Here is a 24,989-nt window from a genome sequence, read left to right as displayed (position 1 = left end):
TAGTGAACTGGGATGGAGTGGGGTTTGTATATAGTGAACTGGGATGGAGTGGGGTTTGTATATAGTGAACTGGGATGGAGTGGGGTTTGTATATAGTGAACTGGGATGGAGTGGGGTTTGTATATAGTGAACTGGGATGGTGTGGGGATTGTATATAGTGAACTGGGATGGAGTGGGGTTTGTGTATAGTGAACTGGGATGGAGTGGGGTTTGTATATAGTGAACTGGGATGGAGTGGGGTTTGTATATAGTGAACTGGGATGGAGTGGAGTTTGTATATAGTGAACTGGGATGGTGTGGGGTTTGTATATAGTGAACTGGGATGGTGTGGGGTTTGTATACAGTGAACTGGGATGGAGTGGGGTTTGGATATAGTGAACTGGGATGGAGTGGGGTTTGTATATAGTGAACTGGGATGGAGTGGGGTTTGTGTATAGTGAACTGGGATGGAGTGGGGTTTGTATATAGTGAACTGGGATGGAGTGGGGTTTGTATATAGTGAACTGGGATGGAGTGGAGTTTGCATATAGTGAACTGGGATGGTGTGGGGTTTGTATATAGTAAACTGGGATGGTGTGGGGTTTGTATACAGTGAACTGGGATGGAGTGGGGTTTGGATATAGTGAACTGGGATGGAGTGGGGTTTGTATATAGTGAACTGGGATGGTGTGGGGTTTGTATATAGTGAACTGGGATGGTGTGGGGTTTGTATATAGTGAACTGGGATGGAGTGGGGTTTGTATATAGTGAACTGGGATGGTGTGGGGTTTGTATATAGTGAACTGGGATGGAGTGGGGTTTGTATATAGTGAACTGGGATGGAGTGGAGTTTGTATATAGTGAACTGGGATGGAGTGGGGTTTGTATATAGTGAACTGGGATGGAGTGGAGTTTGTATATAGTGAACTGGGATCGTGTGGGGTTTGTATATAGTGAACTGGGATGGAGTGGGGGTTGTATATAGTGAACTGGGATGGAGTGGGGTTTGTATATAGTGAACTGGGATAGAGTGGGGTTTGTATATAGTGAACTGGGATGGAGTGGGGTTTGTATATAGTGAACTGGAATGGAGTGGGGTTTGGATATAGTGAACTAGGATGGAATGATATTTGCATATAGTGAACTGGGATGGAGTGGGGTTTGTATATAGTGAGCTGGGATGGAGTAGGGTTTGTATATAGTGAACTGGGATGGTGTGGGGTTTGTATGTAGTGAACTGGGATGGAGTGGGGTTTGTATATAGTGAACTGGGGTGGAGTGGGGTTTGTATACAGTGAACTGGGATGGAGTGGGGTTTGTATATAGTGAACTGGGATAGAGTGGGGTTTGTATATAGTGAACTGGGATGGTGTGGGGTTTGTATATAGTGAAGTGGGATAGAGTGGGGTTTGTATATAGTGAACTGGGATGGTGTGGGGTTTGTATATAGTGAACTGGGATGGAGTGGGGTTTGTATATAGTGAACTGGGATGGAGTGGGGTTTGTATATAGTGAACTGGGATGGAGTAGGGTTTGTATATAGTGAACTGGGATGGTGTGGGGTTTGTATATAGTGAACTGGGATGGTGTGGGGTTTGTATATAGTGAACTGGGATGGTGTGGGGTTTGTATATAGTGAACTGGGATGGAGTGGGGTTTGTATATAGTGAACTGGGATGGTGTGGGGTTTGTGTATAGTGAACTGGCATGGAGTGGGGTTTGTATATAGTGAACTGGCATGGTGTGGGGTTTGTATATAGTGAACTGGGATGGTTTGGGATTTGTATATAGTGAACTGGGATGGTGTGGGGTTTGTATTTAGTGAACTGGGATGGAGTGGGGTTTGTATATAATGAAGTAGGATGGAATGATATTTGCATATAGTGAACTGGGATGGAGTGGTGTTTGGATATAGTGAACTGGGATGGAGTGGGGTTTGTATATAGTGAACTGGGATGGAGTAGGGTTTGTATATAGTGAACTGGGATGGTGTGGGGTTTGTATATAGTGAACTGGGATGGAGTGGGGTTTGTATATAGTGAACTGGGATGGAGTGGGGTTTGGATATAGTGAACTAGGATGGAATGATATTTGCATATAGTGAACTGGGATGGAGTGGTGTTTGGATATAGTGAACTAGGATGGAATGGTATTTGCATACAGTGAACTGGGATGGAGTGGGGTTTGTGTATAGTGAACTGGGATACTGTGGGGTTTGTATATAGTGAACTGGGATGGAGTGGGGTTTGTATATAGTGAACTGGGATGGTGTGGGGTTTGTATATAGTGAACTGGGATGGAGTGGGGTTTGTATATAGTGAACTGGGATGGAGTGGGGTTTGTATATAGTGAACTGGGATAGAGTGGGGTTTGTATATAGTGAACTGGGATGGTGTGGGGTTTGTATATAGTGAACTGGGATGGTGTGGGATTTGTATATAGTGAACTGGGATGGTGTGGGGTTTGTATATAGTGAACTGGGATAGAGTGGGGTTTGTATATAGTGAACTGGGATGGTGTGGGGTTTGTATATAGTGAACTGGGATGGTGTGGGGTTTGTATATAGTGAACTGGGATGGTGTGGGGTTTGTACATAGTGAACTGGCATGGAGTGGGGTTTGTATTAGTGAACTGGGATGGAGTGGGGTTTGTATATAGTGAACTGGGATGGTGTGGGGTTTGTATATAGTGAACTGGGATGGAGTGGGGTTTGCATACAGTGAACTGGGATGGTGTGGGATTTGTTTATATAGTGAACTGGGATTGTGTGGGGTTTGTATATAGTGAACTGGGATGGTGTGGGGTTTGTATATAGTGAACTGGGATGGAGTGGGGTTTGTGCACAGTGAACTGGGATGGAGTGGGGTTTGTATATAGTGAACTGGGATGGTGTGGGGTTTGTATATAGTGAACTGGGATGGTGTGGGGTTTGTATATAGTGAACTGGGATGGAGTGGGGTTTGTGTATAGTGAACTGGGATGGAGTGCGGTTTGTATATAGTGAACTGGGATGGAGTGGGGTTTGTAGTAGTGAACTGGGATGGTGTGGGGTTTGTATATAGTGAACTTGGATGGAGTGGGGTTTGTGCACAGTGAACTGGGATGGAGTGGGGTTTGTATATAGTGAACTGGGATGGAGGGGGGTTTAGGAGGGATGGGTGGACACAGAAATGTAGGACACCAGTTGACCTTATTGGCCACATACATGCAGGCCAATGAATGGATTGCAGAGCCATAGAGTGGGAACCTCACACTGATGAAAGAATGCCCTCAGAATACCCCCCAAGCCCGTTAGAGCCCATTTTAAAGTGTAGCCATTGCTGTATTGTAGGAAACGCAGCAGCCCTTTAATGCACAGCAAGCTCCCACACAGAACAACATCAAGTGTTTTTCAGCGATGTAGATTGAGGGATGAATGTTGGCCAGGAAGCCGGTGATAGTTAGCCTGTTCCCCTCTCAAATAATTCTGCACGCTCCCTTTACATCCACCTGAGAAGGTAGATAAGGCCTCGACAGGGTAGATGCAGGAAGAATGTTCCCGATGTTAGGGAAGTCCAGACTAGGGGTCACAGTCTAAGAATAAGGAATAAACCATTCAGGCCTGAGATGAGGAAGAACTTCTTCACTCAGAGAGTTGTGAACCTGTGGAATTCTCTCCCACAGAAAGCTGTTGGGGTCAGTTCATTCGGTATGTTGAAGAGGGAGCTGGACGTGGGCCTTGTGGTTAAAGGGATCAAGGGGGTGTGGAGAGAAAGTGGGAGTGGGATACTGGAAGCATCGAGTATGATCATATTGAATGGTGGTACAGGCTGGAAGGGCCGAATGGCCTACTCCTGCACCTATTTTCCACGTTTCTATGTTTAACTGAAAGATGGCAGTCCTTTAGCGATGCCCCTCTGACAGTGCAGCACTCTCTCAGCACTGCAGTATGGTGGGGAGGGGGGAGTTAGGCAGAGATGCCAGCGGATTATCGGTCTAAGCGTAGGTAGCTCCCTAAAATCTACCTCATTAACCGAGATGACCTAACATCTCCTCGTTGACCTGATCCTCCTGGGAACACATCCCTGCCATTGTAAAGATGTCTGGTGGATGGTGGTTATTGTTGCCGCTGTGGTTACTGACAAGTGAAGTGTTTCCCCCGTGACCTCAGGGAGCTAACGGTTGGTTTATTTTCTTTGCAGAGCCCATCAGTGCCTTTCCAGGAATCCACGCAAGTGACACGCCGACAGGTGAGTTGATGGCATTGGAGCTGCTTGATAATTATTCGGAGAAGCGGGGTCTTAGAAATAAAGAGCTATGAGGAAACGAGTGACAGTAACACAAGGGGTGATCCTCTACCGTCACTGGTTTCCAAGCTCTCGGCCGACGAACTGTGACCACTTCAGCATGATTCAATCAATCTGCATGGCTGTTAACAAAGACAGGATGATATGCGCGTTCTCCTCGTGTCTGCGTGGGTTTCCTCCGGGTGCTCCAGTTTCCTCCCACAGTCCAAAAGACGTGCTGGTTAGGTGCACTGGCCGTGCTAAATTCTCCCTCAGGCAGCGGAGTGTGGTGACTTGGGGATTGTCACAGTAACTTCATTGCGGTGTTAATGTCAGCCTACTTGTGACAGTGATAAATAAACTTCAAACTTAAAGTGGAATGGGGTGGGGGTGGGGGGTGGATAAATAAGCTGCAAAAAAGAGCTCTGCAGTAGCCCTGAAGCATTGATTGTAAACTGCCATGGTCAACGTTCTTGGAGTTGGTAGTCACAGTATTCTGGGGTTGCCCCGTGTCTGCATCGGGCGGTTGGAGAACGGCTCGTCACAAAGTCGAGAGGGGAGACAGGAGTTCGGAGCGTTGGAGGCTGAGAAAGTACCCAGTGGGATGAACGCTTGATGCATTGTTCCGGAATTTCTCTCCCCGCTTATCTTTGCAGAGGCCCCCAAAACCCGTTTGTTTGAGACGGGCTAACGCCTCCGCTAAAATGGCGGCGAGAAGACATTCAGAGGAGCGCGCACACTTGGCACATCGCAGCATCATTTCGGCAGTTTAGCTCTCTCTTAGCATGCTGGGAGCAAACTGATACGGCGCATCGCGCAGCGAATGTAATCTTGTGAAGTGATCTCCAGATTGACTGCCTGCAGTTTGCTGTTGTTAAGTCTTGCCGTTTTATTTTTAATAATGTCTTTCGTCAAATCGTCCACTTACAAAGAAGTGAAGGCCACGGTGCATCATGGAATCCTGCTTCACCCCCCGCCCGCCCCCTTCCCACTCCCCCTCACCCCCCCCCCCCCCCCCACCCCCAGTTCCTGATTTTTGATTGTGGTGAATTCTGGGTGGTTCCCTGCCTCGCCACGGACCCCAGCATGGCAAGGCAATGGCCTAGTGATATTATCGCCAAGGCCGTTAATCCAAAAACTCAGCTAACGCTCTGGGGACCCGGGTTCGAATCCTGCCATGGTGGAATTTGGATTCCAATAAAATTTCTTTAAAAATCAGGAATTAAGAATCTACTGATGACCATGAAACCATTGTCAGAGAAACCCCGCCTGGTTCACTAATGTCCCTTTACGGAAGGAAATCTGCCATCCTTATCTTGTAACCCCAGAGCCACGGCACTGTGGTTGACTCTCAACTGCCTTCAGGCAACTAGGGATGGCCAATAAATGCTGACCCAGCCAGCGGCGCCCATTGGAAAGAAAAGGAAGGCCGGATCCAGGGCGGCCATTTTGAATGATCAAATTGGTGGGGCGGCAATTCTTACCCCTTGGGCAGGCGTGACCCATCACGTAGCAGATGAGTCAGAGCACTTACTTCCGAATGTCTACCCGACAACTCTCTTTGGCAGTTCCACCGCGAAAACTGGTGGGAGGGGAATCCACTTGGAGGTGACAGCGTGCTCCCATGATGCACCGTGTGCGCTTAGCATGCTCTTGTCAATCAATGAGACTAGTCCCAGCGCTATTTTGTGTCTCTCCAGCAGGGGGACGCCCTGCGGGGAGCGAACCCACAGTGGAGTCTGTGTCAGCGCAGTTCATCCCCATTTACTGGTATTACATAATGGCCGGCGGAGGTGCTTTGATAGTGCTGCTGTGTATCTCCCTGGGCATGGTGCTGTACCGCCAACGCTATGGATTTGCAGCTAAGAAGAGCCTTCACTCGGTCAATTTCCAAAACGTCCAGTTTCCCAATGGCTATGTCACGGGAGTGGAGCCCGGGCTCACTATAAAAATCGGGAAGGAAGATTACACCTCAAGCTGAGTGGAAACACGCAGCTAGGAATATTTATTATTAAAAACACACACACACACACACACACACACGTATACACACACACGCACACACACGCACACACAGACCGAGAGACGTTAATCGTACCGCTGCCTCCGCTTGCACTCTTCCACCGCGATCGCCATGGGAACGCCTGCTTCCTCTCTCCTCTCTACTGGACACCGGACCTGTGGATTATAAATAGAAAAGCGAACAGAGGAACGGTCTCACCCGCCGCTTTACCCTTCGTTTCCTCCTTCCCCGGTCCCGCCTCCACGCCCGAGAGAATCGGTCTTGGCGGAAAACCCCGTCGCAAGTGCTGGAAGACGGCCCAGAGGGGTGGGACTGGGGGGGGGGAGCGGAGGGCGGGGGTGGTGGGGTTCCTTCCGTGTTTCTCCAAGAAGCAATGGCTCGTGGAAGACTGGTCTGTCTCTCTCTCTCTCTATTTTTTTTGGTTGATACTTTACGTAATTCCGGACGGAAATGAAATTGACGGTTGTGACCTACGGCACACGTGCACAGATAAAAAAAAATATTTTTTAAAGGGGAAAGTGCAAGGAAGTGTGTGATGGCTTCCCTGCGAGGGATTGCCTCCAACTGAAGTTTCATATGACAACGGACAGGCAAACTAGTTGCTTCAAATGCGGAATGTTTCTAGGCAGTTCATGCTGGCTTCCATGTTTGTCTCTGTTTGTTCTCCGTCTTAATTTCTCTCCTGCCTTTGTGAGTCTACAACATCAGCTGTCCAAAACGAGAAGAAAGAAGGGTTCCTTCCAGCCCCAGACGGGCAAAGCAACCTCATTGCAATCCTCGGTTCCCCCAGTCCCAACGGAACCCGTGGCCGGGTGAACTGGTCATTGCTGTTTGTGGAATCTTGCTGTGCGCGCCCGCTTGGCCAGCCAGCCAGCCAACAGTCCAGTCCCCCTCCACTTCCAAAGCCACTCATTCTGCTCAAAGCATGGAGTTGCTTCGCAAAGCGAGGTGGCAGAGATGCATCTGTGTAAATACCTCTCTCCTCCTGAAGATCGCCCCCCCTCACCGCCCCCCCCCCCCCCCCTCCCACCCCCCCACCCCCCCCTCCTGTGTTCACATTCCAATAACGAAATAGGCTCGGGGACATTTGGGATCTTAATCTCTGGTGGCACAGTGATTTGCACTCACGGTGTCAGGGACCTGGGTTCAATTCCGGCCTCGGGTCACTGTCTGTGCGGACTGTCTCCTCGTGTCCACGTGGGTTTCCTTTAGTTGCTCCGGTTTCCTCCCGCTGTCCAGAGATGTGCGGGTTAGGTGGACTGGCCATGCTAAAACTGCCCCTTAGTGTCAGGGGGATTAGCAGGATAAATATGTGGGGATAGGGTGGAATTGTTGTCAGTGCAGGCTGGACGGGCCGAATGGCCCTCCTTCTGCACTGTAGTGATTCTATGATTCAAATCCTGTCTGAGCAAACTGGTCATTGAGCCAACCTGGCGTCGTCAGGGCAGCCATTTTGAAATGGGCCTTCCAAGCAGCTGAGGGAACCCACCAGACAATTTCGTAAAGCAACTTACTAAAAATAAAATAAAGTCAGGAATTGGATTTCTCACATTTTCCTTAAAAATTGAAACCTTACAGCTGGAGCAAAGAATTAAAAATGAGGCCCCCACTCGAAACACCTGGCTCCGGATTGAGGCGGGGGCAGGGGCGGTGGGGGGGGAGGGGGGGGTGGGGAATGTGGGGGCAACTTCATTTGTTGCTCACCCTGGGAGAGTAGTTTTAACCGTGACGTTTCTGTGAGGGACAGTAATTCGCTTGTAATTGCCGTGAACAAGGAAGAGCTTTTCAATTTTTGAAAGTAAGTCTTATCTCACTCCTTATTGTCGGGTAAATTACATCGTTGAAAGGCAAATCAGGCAGAATCGTGCACTAATTGAGAGAAGCCAAATGAACACACCTGCTGCAAGTGTCTCTGCCTTCTAGAACATTCCTAAAATAGGACGGAATAACACGTTCCCATGTTATTTCCTCTCTGCGTGTTGCTAAAAGGAGGTGCGTCCTCCCCACCCGCCTGTGGTGCCTCCTCCATCAGGCCAGAAAACGCACTCACGATGCCTGAAAGGCCAAAAGCCCATTCGCCCGGCAGAGGCCTGCTCCACCACTCAATCCTGCACTGAATCCCTTTGCTGAAGTTCCCTAAAGTGGGCCCAGCCTGGCCCTGTAGCAGGCAGGATGTTCAGCTTTCCACACGAATAGGGATCGGGAGCCAACGGAACAAGAACAGGAGATGTTGGAAAGTCTGAGCAGGTCTGACAGCATCAGCGGAGAGAGAGAGAGAAGAGAGGCAACGTTTTCAGCCTGGACAACCCAAACTCGAAGCGTTGGCTGTGTCCTCTCCCCACAGATGCTGTCTGACCTGCTGGGTTTTACCGGCGTTCCCTGTGTTTATTTCAGATCCCGGTTTCTGCAGTATTTTGAAGGTTATTGAAGCTGTCACATCTCCCTTGTTTCCGGGCCCAGCTTCCGGCCAGGGAGGTAGGTTTTCACCAGGTAAGGGCAGCGGGAGGAAGGTGTGTGAGTCAGGTTGAGGGCCAGGATCGAGTTGAGAGGGCTGGAATGGGCTGAATGGCCTCCTTTCCTATATCCCTCAGGAAGATAGGTCGGTGCTGGAGGTGGACACCTCAAATCCTGAAATGCACCTTCTGTGCCTCAGTCAGTCTGGCGCCGAGCCAGACGATTGTGGGTTCGATTCTTACCCCAGCAGCTAGGTGGCAGGTCCAGACTGACGCTACAGTGCAGCGCTGAAGGAGTGCTGCAATGTCAGAGGTGCTGATTTTGAGGTGAGACATTAAAACAAACTCCTTTTCAGCCCTCTTAGCTGCATGTAAAAGAGAAAAACAAATCCCGTGGCTCTAATTTAAAGGAATTGTCCCCTGCGAACCTAAGCCAGTATGTTAGCCCACAATGCTATGGAAAGTATATTATCTGGTCATTATTACATCACTGTTTGAGGGATCCCACTGTGTATGAATTCACTGCTGTGTTTCCCATACCATGCTCAATTCCAAATTGTTTCACTTTCCTGAATCAGGGCACTCAATACCGAGTCTCCGTGTCTGAAATAGGGAAGCAGTTTCCCATCAGTGACATCCCTCATCCTGCAGAGCAGCGTATATACACACAGATACACACAGATACACCCACACAGGTACACACACACACACACACACACACAGACACACAGATACACACACACACAGATACACACACACACACAGACACACACACACACAGATACACACACACACACACACACAGACACACTCACACACACAGATACACACACACACACACAGACACACTCACACACACAGATACACACACACACACACACACAGGTACACACACACACACACACACACACACAGGTACACACACAGATACACACACACACACAGGTACACACACACACACACACACATACACATACACACAGGTACACACACACAGATACATACACACACAGATATACATACACACACAGATACACAAACACACACACAGATACACTCAGACACATATGCACACACACACACATATGCACACTCGCACACACACAGTCATGCATACACACTCACGTGCACACACACACATACACACAGTCTCCTACCGACGTGCACATGTACACACAGATGGAACACCCACACATAGACACATATGTAATGAGACACGTGCGTAAAAATCTCCTCTCAAAGTAGTCGTTCCGAGCTGCCTCGGCAATTTTGTTTAGCTCCCCATTTTTTTATATGTCACCAGATGATGATGTCACGCTGATTGCCACTTCTGACTGGCAATTGATGTCAACACGAAGATGGTCTTTGGGAAAGTTTGATTGCGACCGGGTTTAACCGGTGATTAGCAAGGAGAGCAGTTTGCTCCGTGCTGATGGTAATCACATACTCCGGGGGGGGAGAGAGAGGAGAAGGGAAGAATTGAAAACTATCGCAGCTCCTCTGTTCCCATGTAATTTGAGTCTGCAGTGAGCAGCGTGGCAACGCCATCCTGCGACAAAAGGCTGTTAATGATTCTGCCCAGCAATCAATCAGCACTCTGGGTAAGTGGATGATCCTTCACTCACAGACATGCTTTCTGAAGCAGCCTTAATCCAAATGTCACATTTATTCATATTGCCAGCGCTTAAACTCATTCTGCAAATTGTCAAGTAATCGCCGGCATTAGGGAATGCAGATATCTCTGCAGGTTTGATCCAAGCCCATGTCTCAGCGGGTAGCTGTCATCCCTCCCTGTGAGTCAGAAGGAAGTGGGATCAGGTTCCATGCCAAACACGAGTGCAAAATCCGAGCAGCCGCTCCAGTGCAGTACTGAAAGAGTACTGTGCTGTCAGAGGTGCCGTTCTTTAGGTGAGATATTAAACCCCAAGCCCTGGCTTCCCCCTCTGGTGGATACAAGTAAAAGTCTATTCCTGCGGAGCCCCCCGCTCCCCAACCCATTCCTGCCCGTCCCCCACCCCCCAGCTGTCCTGGCCCTTCCTTCAATCAACTTCACTAAAACCAGACTAACATTTGTTTGTTTGTGGGATCTTGCTGTGTACAAATTGAATGCAGCATTTCCCCAGATTATCAGAGTGCCTGCACTCCAACACATATCTCATTGGGTGCACAGCACTTTGAGGTATCCTGAGGTTGGGAAAGGTGCTATGTAAATGCAGCTCAGTGAAAGCTATTGACTGTTATGTTAACATGATTTTTCAGTTATGGCTGTTCCTCAATTCTGAAAGAGGCAATTGCCTTCAAGACAATGTGTCAGGCAAACCTTTCTGTCAGGCAATGCAGGTGCGAGGGTGTATTGCAGCAAGATGGATCACTGCACTCCTCGCATTTCCTCCTCATTCATCCCCCTGAACTCAGATCAATGCTTGCCAGGGTGCTATTTCTTTCAGTTGGGCAAAATCTCTTAAAATGCTGAATGAAAGTGTATAGAATCCCCTCAGGTATCACCACATTCCCAGTGACATCACAGCACCCCAATGACATCACCAATCTCCAGTAACATCACAGCATCCCAATGACATCATAGCATCCCAATGACATCAATAACCTCCAGTGACATCACCACACCCCAATGACATCATAGCACCTCAATGGCATCACAGCACCCACGTGACATCACCAATCTCCAGTGACATCACAACATCCCAGTGACATCACAGCAGCCCAGTGACATCACTAACCCCCAGTGACATCACACCATGTCAGTGACATCACAGCATCCCAACAACATCACAGCACTCCAGTGACATCACATACCACAATGACATCACCAATCTCCAGGGACATCACAGCATTCCAATGACATCACATCACCCCAATGACATCAAAACATTCCAATGATATCACAGCGCCCCAATGACATCACAGCACCCTGGTAACATTACACCATGTCAGTGGCATCAGAGCATGCCAGCGACATCACAGCACCCTGGTGACATCACACCATGTCAGTGGCATCAGAGCATGCCAGCGACATCACAGCACCCCAGTGACATCACAGCACCCTGATGACACCACAGCCCCCCCCCCCCCACCCCCAGTGAAAGCAGTGCAGGAGCTGTGAGCAACACCTTTGATTCTTACACTCACTGGAGATGGGGAGGACTGGAGTAATCCTGAATTGCCTCTGACCAGCAGTTCTGAAGGCTTAAAACATTTTTTTTTAAGTTAAAGAAGATATTCCAAAACCATGGTCCTCCTCATTTTTTTTATGGTCCTGCCAATCTCTCAATACTTTAACAGCAATCTCCAACAAGTACAGCAATCAATCCCTTATCAATTAAGCTATAATTTCAAGGGTAAAACACCATGGGTAGAGAACTTTATGAAGCATCGCTCCCAAGCCACTTGTTCCTCCCACGCCTGCTACACGTACACCACATGTCACATCTCATGTACTGCATCCCAAAATAATTCCTGAAATAAATCTGTGTAATTTGCATTTGAATGAATCAACCCAAACTGTTTGCACAGTCTCCCTAGAAACCCAATTCTCACAGCCTGACCTCTCACTGAAATATTTCCAGAGTAGTTCTGACTTTTTCTCCCTGTAACTGGAGGCTGTTTCCTCTGATCCAGAAAAGGTGATCCACTTTGCCATGATCTACATAGCCTTGTTCCTTTACAATCCAATTACCTCTCAATCCCCACAAGTGATCAGCTAATTCAGATCATAAAATAGGGATTTCAGTTATTTGGTGCTTATTGCAAAGAAGGAATTAAGATGCCTACAGTGATGAGTTGCTTCAAGAGTAATGAATGCCCCTTTACCATCGCCACTGTGAACCCCCACGATAGCCGGCGGGGTGGTGGTGAGAATGGGGAGCAGGGGAGGGCTGGGTCAAGGCCATCTGCAGCTGCAGAGGCCTGACAGTTTTTTTTCTCTCTCTCCCTCCCTCCCTCAAACCTGTCAGGCCTCTTCCAGCTGCCATTGTGCATGTGCAGCCACTGAGCAACTCTCGCAAACAAATAATGTCCAAACCAATCTGTTTACAATGGCGTTCGCTGAGGGATAAATATTGAGCAGAACACCATGGTGCTTCCTCACAGTGTCTTGGGATCGTAAACATTCCTGAGAAGGACCTTGGTTTAACATCTACAAAACAAAATCTCTGACACTTACAGGGCAGCACGGTGACACAGTGGTTAGCACTGCTACCTCACAGCACCAGGGACCCGGGTTCAATTCCGGCCTCAGGTCACTCTCTGTGTGAAGTTTGTACATTCTGTGCCTGTGTGGGTTTCCTCCGGGTGCTCCGGTTTCCTCCCACACTCCAAAGATGTGTGGGTTAGATGGATTGGCCATGTTAAATTGTTCCTTAGTGTCAGAGGGTCTAGTTAGGGTAAATGCATGTTGTTGTGATAAAGGGCCTGGGTGGGATTGTGGTTGGTGTAGACTCAACGGGCCGGATGGTCTCCTTTTGCACTGTAGGATTCTATGATACAGCCTCACAGCACCAGGGACCCGGGTTCAAATCCGGCCTCAGGTGAGTGTGTGTGTGGAGTTTGCACATTCTGTGTCTGCGTGGGTTTCCTCCGGGAGCTCCGGTTTCCTCCCACAGTCTGAAAGCCTTGCTGGGTTGGGTGCGTTGGCCATGCTAAATACTCCCTCAGCGCACCCGAACACGAGTGTGGCGACTAGGGGCTTTTCACAGTAACTTCATTGCATTGCTAATGTAAGCCCACTGGTGGCCCTAATAAATAGACTTTAAAAGCTTTAAACACCCCCCTCTTCAGCCATTTTCAATGTTCAGCCTTGTTAGTGGTACCCAGTAGGAGTCGGGGGCTCTGTTGGTGAGAGAGCCACAATGGGAAGGTGCTTTCCTTGTCTGTGCAAGCCTCCTCCCACAATCCGCCCCCCCCCCCCACCTGCCCAGAAACAGCCCACCCAGAGCAAGGACACTGTCCAGGTGAATGCCCACACTAAACCAATTTCAACACCCCCCACCGCACCCTGCTGCTAGAGCCCACCAGACATGTGCAACCAGCTGTAGCCCCCCCCCCCCCCCCCCCCCGCTGCCACCTCGAGCTAACGCGGGCTCTCTCATCCCACAAGGAAATGATCCAAGGGCGAGTCCATTGCCAAAAGAGAGAGAGGTCTTGCATTTGCGTGGCGCCTTTCACTAATGCTGGTGTACGTTACCGCCGATGGGTTAAATTTAAAGTGTTGTAATATGGGGCAGAGGGCAGCCAATTATACACAGAGCAAACTCCCACAAATAACAATGTGAAAATGACCAGACAGCCTGCTTTATTGATGGTGGTTGAGGAGTGAAGATTGGATCAGGACACTAGGCTGTACCTCCTCCTATTTCAAGTTGCTACCCTTGGACTATTCACATCCCTGAGAGGGCACCGGCTGATATCCAGCTCGGGTTCTCCAGTCTTGCCCCACCGCGAGAACTTGGCGCTCAGCCGAATCTTCACTCGCCGCAGCGGGACAGGAGAATCCCAAAGGCAGGTCAGGCCGGAGAACCCCGGCTTTGACCGCAGCTGTGCAGTGTGCGTCCTTCAGTCCTGCCCCAGAGTATCAGCCTGGATCCTGTGTTCAAAGCCTTCGGAGTGGGATCTGAACCCACGAGCTGCAGGCCCAAGGGTGTTGTGACTGAATGACGGGCACTGGCGACTGCTCGCTTTGACTGGGGCGGGGATGTCCCCTCTCGCACTTGGGGCTTAAGAGGGGCAACTTTGTTTGTCTTGTTGAGATTTGGGGGGGGTGGGGGGGGGGCGGGGGGGGAGCAAATGATTGGGAAACATTACGAAAACGCCAGGAAGCAAAGTGCCCTTATAACGTGGACCTTAGTTAGCTGTTTGGGATTGCGATTATGTCCCAAAATACAAGCAGCATGACAACCCCTCCCTCCCTGTGTCTCCCACCCACCACCCCCCCCGCCCCCCCACCCCAACCCCCAATACCACTGCATCCATCTCCCCGCCCTCCCACCGCCCATCCTCGTGTCCTTTGGAAGTTCTGGTCTTGCGTGGTTTGACCGTTAACATGCTTGTGAATGTGAATGTGAATGTTACAGTGCGGTGGTCTGTACACTGCCTGCCCACCCCCCAACCCTCTCCCCTATTCCCAGTTCACAATGTGCCCCGGGCTAACTAACAACAACTGCTGAGGGAGCTGTCTGTTTCTTGCCTTCTGAATGTAAACGCACCGCCCCCCCCCAGAGATGTGTACTGTGTGGAATGGAGAATAAAGATGCTATTTTTTTATACGAAGAGAAGGTGCTGTGTTAATAATAATCTTTTTGGTGTTGCGGCGCTCGGGAAGATTCGCTGCGTTTCCCTACCCGCCCCACCCCCCCCCCTCCGGCACCCTGGTCAACGTGCACCCTTGAAGAATGGTTTTGGTTATCAAGAGAGGGGCATGGTCCAATCTGACTCGGTTCACTCAGAGTAAAGACACTGGGCCAAATTTTCCCATCTCGCCCGTCACGGGAATCAATGAGCGGGCGAGGGGTGGGCTATGGAAAGGGCTGTCAACCTCGGGCGGGAATTTCCAGTTTCGGCTGGCGGGGGGGGGGGGAAACGCGGCTGGAAAATCCCTCCCTGAGGCCGGAATCTCATCGCCGTTCCCATCCCGCAGCAGCCAAGGGAGATTTGGCTGGCCACCGAATTCTCCAGCCTCGCTGCAGCGGGAGTGGGGGGGGTGGTGACAGGCCCACTTAGCTTACTGATCCATCCCAGATCACCAGACATTATCCCCACTGCACACAAATCCTGAAAGCGGTACCGCACTCTTCCCCCCCCCCCCCAGCCCCCTTTCCGAAAGGAAAAATTGTTTTGAAACTCCCCACCTTCCTCCTGCAAGAAATAAGATCCACCGGGATAAGCACCGGATGGGCACAGGAAAGCTCAGGGTCCTGTTCCTGAGAGGGTCTTTCTACCTCTCGCCAAACACCTATCAGCTCATCCCCATCTGTCAGCCCCAGGAGCAGCACGGTGGCACAATGGTTATTATCACTGCTGCCTCACAGCGCCGGGGACCCGGGTTCAATTCCCGGCTCGGGTCACTGCGGAGTCTGCACGTTCCCCCTGTGTCTGCGTGGGTTTTCCTCCGGGTGCTCCGGTTTCCTCCCACAGTCCGAAGATGTCCAGGTTAAGGTGATTGGCCGTGTTAAACTGACACTCAGTGTCAGGGGATTAGCAGGGTAAATATATGAGGTTATAGGGCTGCGTGGGATTGTGGTTGGTGCAGGCTCGATGGGCTGAATGGCCTCCTTCTGCACTGTAGGGATTCTATGATCTGTCAGGACCACATTTCAAAAGCTGTGCTCAGCACCATGAGGGCAAACCCTCCTTTTTCACTCTGCCATTTTGTAGCCACATTATTTTGACTTCTTACTCCAGGACCCAAGATATTTCTGTGTTTTTCATTATTCAAACACAAAGTGCAGAATTTAAAGGACTTCCTTTCCTTCTTTCCGTCCTGTTTCTTCAATTCTGTTCCTTGGATTACCAACTCTCCTGTCAGTGGAAACAGTTTCTCCTTCCCTACTTACAATTTGGAACGCTTCCATCAAATCTGTCCAAATCCTAGCTTCCTCAGTTGCCCCATTAAACTTGAGGCCTTTGTCCTTGTAACCCCCAGTTGCCCCATTAAACTTGAGGCCTGTGTCCTTGTAACCCTCAGTTGCCCCATTAAACTTGAGGCCTGTGTCCTTGTAACCCTCAGTTGCCCCATTAAACTTGAGGCCTGGTCCTTGTAACCCCGAGTTGCCCCATTAAACTTGAGGCCTTTGTCCTTGTAACCTCCAGTTGCCCCATTAGACCTGAGGCCTCATCCTTGTAACCCCCAGTTGCCCCATTAAACTTGAGGCCTGTGTCCTTGGAACCCCCAGTTGCCCCATTAAACTTGAGGCCTGTGTCCTTGGAACCCCCTGTTGCCCCATTAAACTTGAGGTCTGTGTCCTTGGAACCCCCAGTTGCCCCATTAAACTTGAGGTCTGTGTCCTTGGAACCCCCAGTTGCCCCATTAAACTTGAGGCCTGTGTCCTTGTAACCCCGAGTTGCCCCATTAAACTTGAGGCCTTTGTCCTTGTAACCCCCAGTTGCCCCATTAAACTTGAGGCCTATGTCCTTGTAACCTCCAGTTGCCCCATTAGACCTGAGGCCTCATCCTTGTAACCCCCAGTTGCCCCATTAAACTTGAGGCCTGTGTCCTTGTAACCCCCAGTTGCCCCATTAAACTTGAGGCCTGTGTCCTTGGAACCCCCAGTTGCCCCATTAAACTTGAGGCCTGTGTCCTTGGAACCCCCTGTTGCCCCATTAAACTTGAGGTCTGTGTCCTTGGAACCCCCTGTTGCCCCATTAAACTTGAGGCCTGTGTCCTTGGAACCCCCAGTTGCCCCATTAAACTTGAGGCCTGTGTCCTTGGAACCCCCAGTTGCCCCATTAAACTTGAGGTCTGTGTCCTTGGAACCCCCAGTTGCCCCATTAAACTTGAGGTCTGTGTCCTTGTAACCCCCAGTTGCCCCATTAAACTTGAGGCCTATGTCCTTGTAACCTCCAGTTGCCCCATTAGACCTGAGGCCTCATCCTTGTAACCCCCAGTTGCCCCATTAAACTTGAGGCCTGTGTCCCTGGAACAGTAAAGCTCTTCTGCGTCCTCTCCAAAGTGTGATGTAACACCAAACTCCAGCTCTGGCCTTAGTTACTGGGTTTAAAGTATGATCTCCCCTCATCTTTCCTTTCCTTTATTAAGCTTCTAGCAACACTGACCATTCTCAAATAAGGGAAAGCTCAGCAGGTCTGACAGAATCCATAAGAGAGAGAAAGCAAGTTAATATTTTGAGTGCGATAAAACTGTTCTTGATGGTGGACTGAACCTAGATCCGCACTGACTGACCCACAGTGCTGTCCACAAGCAATGCTATCTGAAACTTCCTTTCCAATCCCTTTCCTCTCAGGGAGCTGACAGCTCTGTAATATTCCAGGCCATATTAAGAAGACACTGGCCAAACAGGTCTATATTTGTGGATTATTTTGCGAAGGGAGGAAGGGGCAGGAATCGTGCAAATACAAACTGGTCTGGTACACTGCCTTGTGATATTAGAGAAAGAAAGTAACAGTTCAGATCATCAAAAGCTGATGCTACTGGGGCGGCACAGTGGCACAGTGATTAGCACTGCAGCCTCACAGCACTGGGGACCCGGGTTCAAGTCCGGCCTTGGATCACTGTCTGTATGGAGTTCTCCCTGTGTCCGTGTGGGTTTCCTCCGGGTGCTCCGATTTCCTCCCACACTCCAAAGATGTGCGGGTTAGGTGGATTGGCCATGCTAAATTGCCCCTTAGTGTCAGGGGGTTTATATAATATGTAAACATGTGGGATTACGGGGATAGACCTACTAAATTCCCCCTCAGTGTACCCAAACAAATGCCAGGGTGTGGCGACTAGGGGATTTTCACAGTAACTTCATTGCAGTGTTAATGTAAGGCCTACTTGTGACACTAATAAATAAACTTCTTAAATCGTTGGTCCCAGTACTACTGGAGTTCCATGCTGAAGTGTACAGAACCAGTTCAGACCAGGTTTCCAGGTAGTCGTCATTTACCAGTTTCACTGATTTTGCCCCTTGCTGGGTGTGTTGGAGAGTACTCCTGCACGTGTCGCTGTTTGATGGTGAAATGAAGTGTGCGTTAATGTGAACCACCTCTTCAAAGCTCCCTCCCAGAGCTGACATGCACATCTGATGCACAAGGCCTTACATCCACTCATGGTAAACAGGGTAATTTGCAATGGGCAGCACAATGGCACAGTGGTTAGCACTGCTGCCTCACAGTGCCAGGGATCCAAAAGGCCTCCTTCTGCACTGCAGGGAGTCTTAAATTCACCATGGTTATATCAAGGGCTGCTATATAAGAAGACTCACAACATCAGGTTAAAATCCAACAGGGTTTATTTGGAATCACGAGCTTTTGGAGCACTGCTCCTTCATCACAAACACGGTATATCTAGCAAAGGCACAATATATGCTGTGTTTGTGAACCTACGTCCACTCACCTGATGAAGGAACAGTGCTCCGAAAGCTCATGATTCCAAATAAACCTGTTGGATTTTAATCTGGTGTTGTGAGTCTACTTACCATGTCCACTCCAGTCCAACGCCGGCATCTCCATACCGTGGCACTTATAAGACGGTGGAGAGACTGGACAGTGGGTTGGACACAGATCGGAGCGGGAAACCCCCGTGAGGCGGGAATTCCCATCCACGCTCGCCCTGAAGCCAACAAGTCCTGCCTGAGGCCAATGGATCTTTGCATCATCCGTGTCTTGCCTGCTACAATTCCCGTGGCGGAGGGGAAAATTCTGCCCCCTAGGGTTCATACTAATCAATAACCAGAGAACACGACATTGGCTTTTTACGGCCTGCCATTAATGGGGAAATAAGGAGCAGCCCAGGAGGTCAGCACCTATCCAATTGATGGGACTAAGTAATGGTGTTTGGGTTATCAATGGTGGAAGTACGTAGCGTGGACAAGGGGCTAAGAGGCAAGATCGTCCACATGTGATCACTGGTCGCTTAGTGACGGATTCTGGCCAATCAGATTCTGTTATCAACAATTCTAAAGCAAGCCGTTGGGATGATTTCTCGAGCTATTTGACCATGAGTGGCGGTGTGGGTTATTCTGACTCTCAGTACACCACCTTCCTGAGGATACCAGCAAAGGATTGAAGAAGGAAAATGGCGTGGAACATTCCAGAACTTTGCAGTGGGATCAGTGCTGGGCCCACTGTTATTTGTCATTCATATTAATGATTTGGATGAGAATATAGGAGGCATGGTCAGTAAGTTTGCAGATGACACCAAGATTGGTGGCATAGTGGACAGTGGAGAAAGTTATCTCCAATCGCAGCGGGATCTTGATCAATTGGACTAATGGGCTGATGAATGGTAGATGGAGTTTAATTTAGACAAATGCCAGGTGATGCATTTTGGTAGATTGAACCAGGACAGGACTTACTCAGTTAATGGTAGGGCTTTGGGGAGAGTTACAGAACAAAGAAATTTAGGGGTACAGGTTCACAGCTCCTTGAAAGTAGACTCACAGGTGGACAGAGTGGTGAAAAAGACATTCAGCATGCTTGGTTTCATTGATCAGAACATTGAATACAGGAGTTGGGATATCTTGTTGAAGTTGTACAGGGCATTGGCAAGGCCACACTTGGAATACTGTGTGTAGTTCTGATCACCCTATTATAGAAAGGATATTATTAAACTAGAATGAGTGCAGAAAAGATTTACTAGGGTGCCACCGGGACTTGATGGATTGAGTTATAAGGAGAGGTTCGATAGACTGGGACATTTTTCTGTGGCGTGTAGGAGGCTGAGGGATGACCTTATAGAGGTCCATAAAATATTGAGGGGCACAGATCAGCTAGATAGTCAACATCTTTTCCCAAAGGTAGGGGAGTCTAAAACTAGAGGGCATAGGTTCAAGGTGAGAGAGGAGAGGTATAAAAGGGTCCAGAGGGGCAATTTTTTCACACAGAGGGTGGTGAGTGTCTGGAACAAGCTGCCAGAGGTAGTGGTAGAGGCGGGTACAATTTTATCTTTTAAAAAGCACTTAGATAGTTATGTGGGTATGTTGGATATAGAGGGATATGGGCCAAATGCGGGCAATTGGGATTAGCTTAGAGGTTTTCAAAAAAAAAGGGGCGACATGGACAAGTTGAGCCGAAGGGTCTGTTTCCATGCTGTAAATCTCAATGACTCTATCAGAAAGGACACAGTTCAGGTTGTTAATGTATTGAGAAATGCTGAAACCAAGGCTTGTAAAATGGAGTGAAGAAGAGCCATGATCTAGTCAAATGGTGCAACAGATTTGAGACGTTGAGTGATCTCTATTTATACCGCCTTTGAATTTCCTTTTATTGGGGAATAGATTACTAAACCGTCTTCAAAAATGCTAAGGGTCACACATGATTGATATTTTGTTAGATGTTTTGTTTAAAATGTAAGTCAGTGGGGCAATATCAGCGAGTTAATGTCCTCTGTACCTGTACAATTGGGAAGGAGCTACAGTGTGACTGTCTGGCTGTGTACAGGTGCTGATGCCTAGGATGGAATTCCCCGGTCTCACACTCCCCGTCACTGCTGCAGCGGGAACAGGGAATTCCAGCGCTCGGCTAAAACTCCAAACACAGCAGCGGGATCAGGGAATCTGGCTGCGGGTGGGATCGGGGAATCCCAGCCACGGGTGAGGTGGGAGAATCCCAGCCACGGGTGAGGTGGGAGAATCCCAGCCATGGGGGCGAGGCCGGACAATCCCAGTCACAGGTGAGACCAGAGAATCCCAGCTGCGGGCGAGGCCGGAGAATCCCAGTCACGGGCGAGGCCGGAGAATCCCAGTCACGGGCGAGGCCGGAGAATCCCAGTCACGGGCGAGGCCGGAGAATCCCAGTCACGGGCGAGGCCGGACAATCCCAGTCACAGGTGAGACCAGAGAATCCCAGTCACGGGCAAGGCCGGAGAATCCCAGCCGCGGGTGATGTGGGGGAATCCCAGCCATTGTACTATGGCCTTGGTGTAACCGTCTCCATTCTCTTACAGGGGGAGAAATGATCTCCAGTGATGCAGAAGGAACACAGTTTGAGCCCAAAGCGGGTGCTGACACCTACATAAACAGAAAAGGTAACCTGGATTAGAGGGGGATCTCCTGCTTTGACTTTCCCCAGTGGCTGTCGGTTACTGACCCGTCACTAACCCACCCGATGGGACTCGGCGCAAGGATCCCCCACAAAGCTTAACTTCCAATTAAATATCTTTGAAGTGTTGCAATGCAGGAAGCTCAGCAACCAGTTTACCCACGGCTAGGTCCCAAAAGCAACATTGAAATAAATGACCGGTGATAGCTGATTCATTGACTCAGAAGGAGGCCATTTGGCCCATCGAGTACACTGACCACAATCCCACCTGGGCCCTATCCCCATAACCCCATGTATTTACCCTCCCCTGAGACGAAGGCACAATCCCACCCAGGCCCTATCCTGTAACCTCACATCCTTACCTTACTAATCCCCCAACACTAAAGGGCATCTTATCATGGCCAATCAACCTAACCCGCACGTCTTTTGGCATCCAGAGGAAACCCACGTGGACATGGGGAGAATGTGTAAACTCCACACAGACGCTGAGCTGAGGCCGGAATTGAACCTGGGTCCCTGGCGCTGTGAGGCATCAGTGCTAACCGCTGTGTCACCGCGCCGCCCATGATTGGTAATGATAAAATCATACAGTGCAGAAAGAGGCCATTCAGCCCATCTAGCCTGCACCAACCACAGTCCCACCCAGGTCCTATCCCTGTAATCCCATGTATTTACTCCCTCACACTAAGGGGCAGTCTGGCATGGCCACTGCAACCGACCACGCAGACACGGGGGGAATGTGCCGACTCTGCAAAGACAGTGACTCGAGGCTGGTTACTCCTTGATTCTTGGTAACCGTTACAGCCATACTGGATGTTTTGAAGCCGTGGGGGGGCGGGCAACAATCGGCCTGGGGGAGGTGGGGTGGAGGGCAACCTGCGGCCTGGGGAGGGGGCCGGGTGGGTGGGGGGGGGCCACATGAAGAGATCTTGTTGACTGCTGCCTGTACGCAGGATTCGCTGATTTCCCTCTGTGTAGCTTTCTCCCTACCCTGGCACTGTGAGACGGCAGCGCGAACCATTGTGCCACTGTGCCACCTGGTCCTCTGGAGTAAGTCTGTTACATCTTTTCTGCATCTTCTCCAATGCCCCCCCCACCACCTCCCCATCCTTTTTCTGATCTGGAAACCGGGAGTATTGGCAGCCTTCCAGGCATGAGTTAATCAAAGTGTTACCCACTTCTATTCAGATCACCAAAATCTCAACCAATTACAAAAAAGGGTTCTACTCATTCTGCGGCTCTCTCTGGCAAGGCCAGCAATGTATCCCCGTTCCCAGCAGGTGGTGATGGGCTGCTTTCTTCAGCCAGCGCTGTCTGTGGGTTGAAGGTGCTTGTACAATGCTGTTAGATAGCAGTGATGAGCAAACAGTGACATACGCCCAAGTAAGGATGGGTTGGGCTTTGAGAGGAGCTTCAATGCGTGGATGTTTGGGAAAAAGGTGCAAAAGTCTGAGCTCACGTACCAAGAACAGCTTCTTCCCTGCTGCCATCAGATTTTTGAATGGACCTATCATATATTAAGTTGATCTTTCTCCACACCCGAGCTCTGACTGTCACACTACATTCTGCAACCTCTCCTTTCCTTCTCTATTAATGTTCTGCTTCGCCTGCGTAGCACAGCACAGTGGCACCGTGGTTAGCGCTGCTGCCACACAGCGCGAGGGACCCGGGTTCGCATCCCGGCTTGGGTCACTGCCTGTGTGGAGTTTGTACGTTCTCCCTGTATCTGTATGGGTTTCCTCTGCGCGCTCCAGTTTCCTCCCACAGTCTGAAAGACGTGCTGGTTAGGTGCATTGGCCAAGTTCTCCCTCGGTATGCCCGAACAGGCGCCAGAGTGTGGCGACTAGGGGATTTTCACAGCCACTTCATTGTAATGTGAATGTAAGTCTTAACTTCTAATTAATAAATATAGCATGCAGGCGACAATACTTTTCACTGTATCCCAAGACATGTGACAATTATAAATATAATACCCTGACAGCCCTTGTCCTTTTAGGTGGTCAAGGTTGGAGCTTTCTGAGGTGCTGTTGATTCCAAATTACTGTAGTGCATCTTGTAAATAGGCTATTGCACAATGCGTACAGTGTTCTCTGATGGAGTGGGGTCCGTGGAGAATGCAACAATCTTAGTAATTGCTTCTGTTGTGCTGCAGATGTGGGATCTGACCTGAACATCTGGAACGATGGAGACTCGAGTACAATGGGGCCCTCCGATGGGATGTCGGTCACCCCAACATCTGGAAAAGACAAGAACTGGCTCTACTCCCTGGACCCCATCCTGGTCACCATCATTGTCATGAGTTCAGTGGGAGTCCTGTTGGGGGCCATCTGCGCCGGCCTCTTGCTGTACTGCACTTGCTCCTACGCAGGCCTGTCCAGCCGTAGCTCCACCACCCTGGAGAACTACAACTTCGAACTCTACGACGGCATCAAACACAAAGTGAAGATGAACCAGCAGAAGTGCTGTTCGGAGGCGTGATGGTGACGGGGGGAGAGAGAGGAAGGCCTTCTTTCAAAAAAAAATGATCAGTATCTTGGCGCCGACAAACAAAGAGGATGCGGCCAGTAAGGTATTGCCTTTTAATCATAACCATTTTCATTCAGAACCAGCCATGCTTCTTCCCCCACCACACACCCCCAGTTAAATGAGGGGTATGTTCGAGAACTTCTCAAAGTCAGCACTACAAAGCCTTAACCTGACTATTTTCCCAAGGATATGAGCCATCATTACTCCCCCTGACTGTGAACTTTCGGATGAAGCGAAGCGTAGGTCGACTGAGGCCTCACCTCTTAGGCGTTATTTCCTGAGACCGCGATGAGGTTTATCCTGCTTTCGTGCTGCAGAGGAACGCCTCGTTTCCTCCAGAAGCTGCCCGCGGGTGCCAGTTCGCTGTGCCATGTAGCTTTACCGTGTTTACTTATTGTCTTTTGGATTGCCGGCTCCGCGGATGGGGCCCTCCCCGACGGTTGGCTGCCTCGGAAACCGGAAGAGAATTCAAGATGGCCGACCGACGCCTCAGACTTTTCACCTCCAGAGGCCTGAGGCCCAGCTCGAAAGATGAGGCCCCCTCCCCCACAAACTTGGTCATCCGTTCAAGCTTCAAACCATTTAAGCAGAGCTTAAAAGAAATTATGGACTATATGCAGAGTGCCTTTGGACAAGTGTGATCTATTAGCTATGGCAGATTAGTATTCACATGTCTCCTGTCTGTGACGGGGAAATGTTTTATTGGGCGCTGTTTTTGAGGCCTTCGCAGTGCCTGTTGATGTCAGAGGACTTTTATCTATAATTATTTAATATACAGTGCATTGATTTTCCAGACAGGGCTTTCTTTCTCCAGTCTGGGAAAGAGGGGGGGGAGGGGGGGAGGGTAAAATACTTTTTTTTAATGTCTCGGGGAGTGTCTTGGGGTGGAGGGGGGGGCGTTGGTGAGAGATGTAAAAAAACACTGAAAGACAAAGGCTTTACTTGAAGGTGGCGGGGAGATTTTGTTTTAAACAAAAAGACAAATTTCTGACCAGAGTCATGAGGAATGGTTTTCTTTGAGTGCTAAACACC

General features: G+C 49.7%; 1 protein-coding gene across 2 annotated transcripts in view; it reads left to right on the top strand.

Annotated features, from left to right (window-relative positions):
• The window catches only part of LOC145349921 (neuropilin-2-like), a 127,588-nt gene extending 102,816 nt beyond the window's left edge, over positions 1-24,772 (top strand). Inside the window, exons 15-17 of one of the 2 annotated variants that reach the window (XM_080198591.1) lie at positions 4,161-4,208; positions 21,337-21,417; positions 23,584-24,772. In XM_080198591.1, coding sequence (XP_080054717.1) covers positions 4,161-4,208; positions 21,337-21,417; positions 23,584-23,909 — 455 coding nt within the window. In that variant the 3' untranslated portion in view covers positions 23,910-24,772. Of the gene's footprint in view, positions 1-4,160; positions 4,209-5,944; positions 6,551-21,336; positions 21,418-23,583 lie in introns of those variants that run through there. The other variant, XM_080198592.1, reaches the window with a different exon arrangement.
• Positions 24,773-24,989: the final 217 nt, after the last annotated feature.

The sequence above is a fragment of the Carcharhinus amblyrhynchos genome, chromosome 11 (genome assembly GCF_965287045.1).
Source record: "Carcharhinus amblyrhynchos chromosome 11, sCarAmb.v2.hapA, whole genome shotgun sequence".
Lineage (NCBI taxonomy): Eukaryota > Metazoa > Chordata > Chondrichthyes > Carcharhiniformes > Carcharhinidae > Carcharhinus > Carcharhinus amblyrhynchos.
Note: the sequence above shows the minus strand (reverse complement) of the source record. Positions and strands in the feature narration are given on the sequence as shown.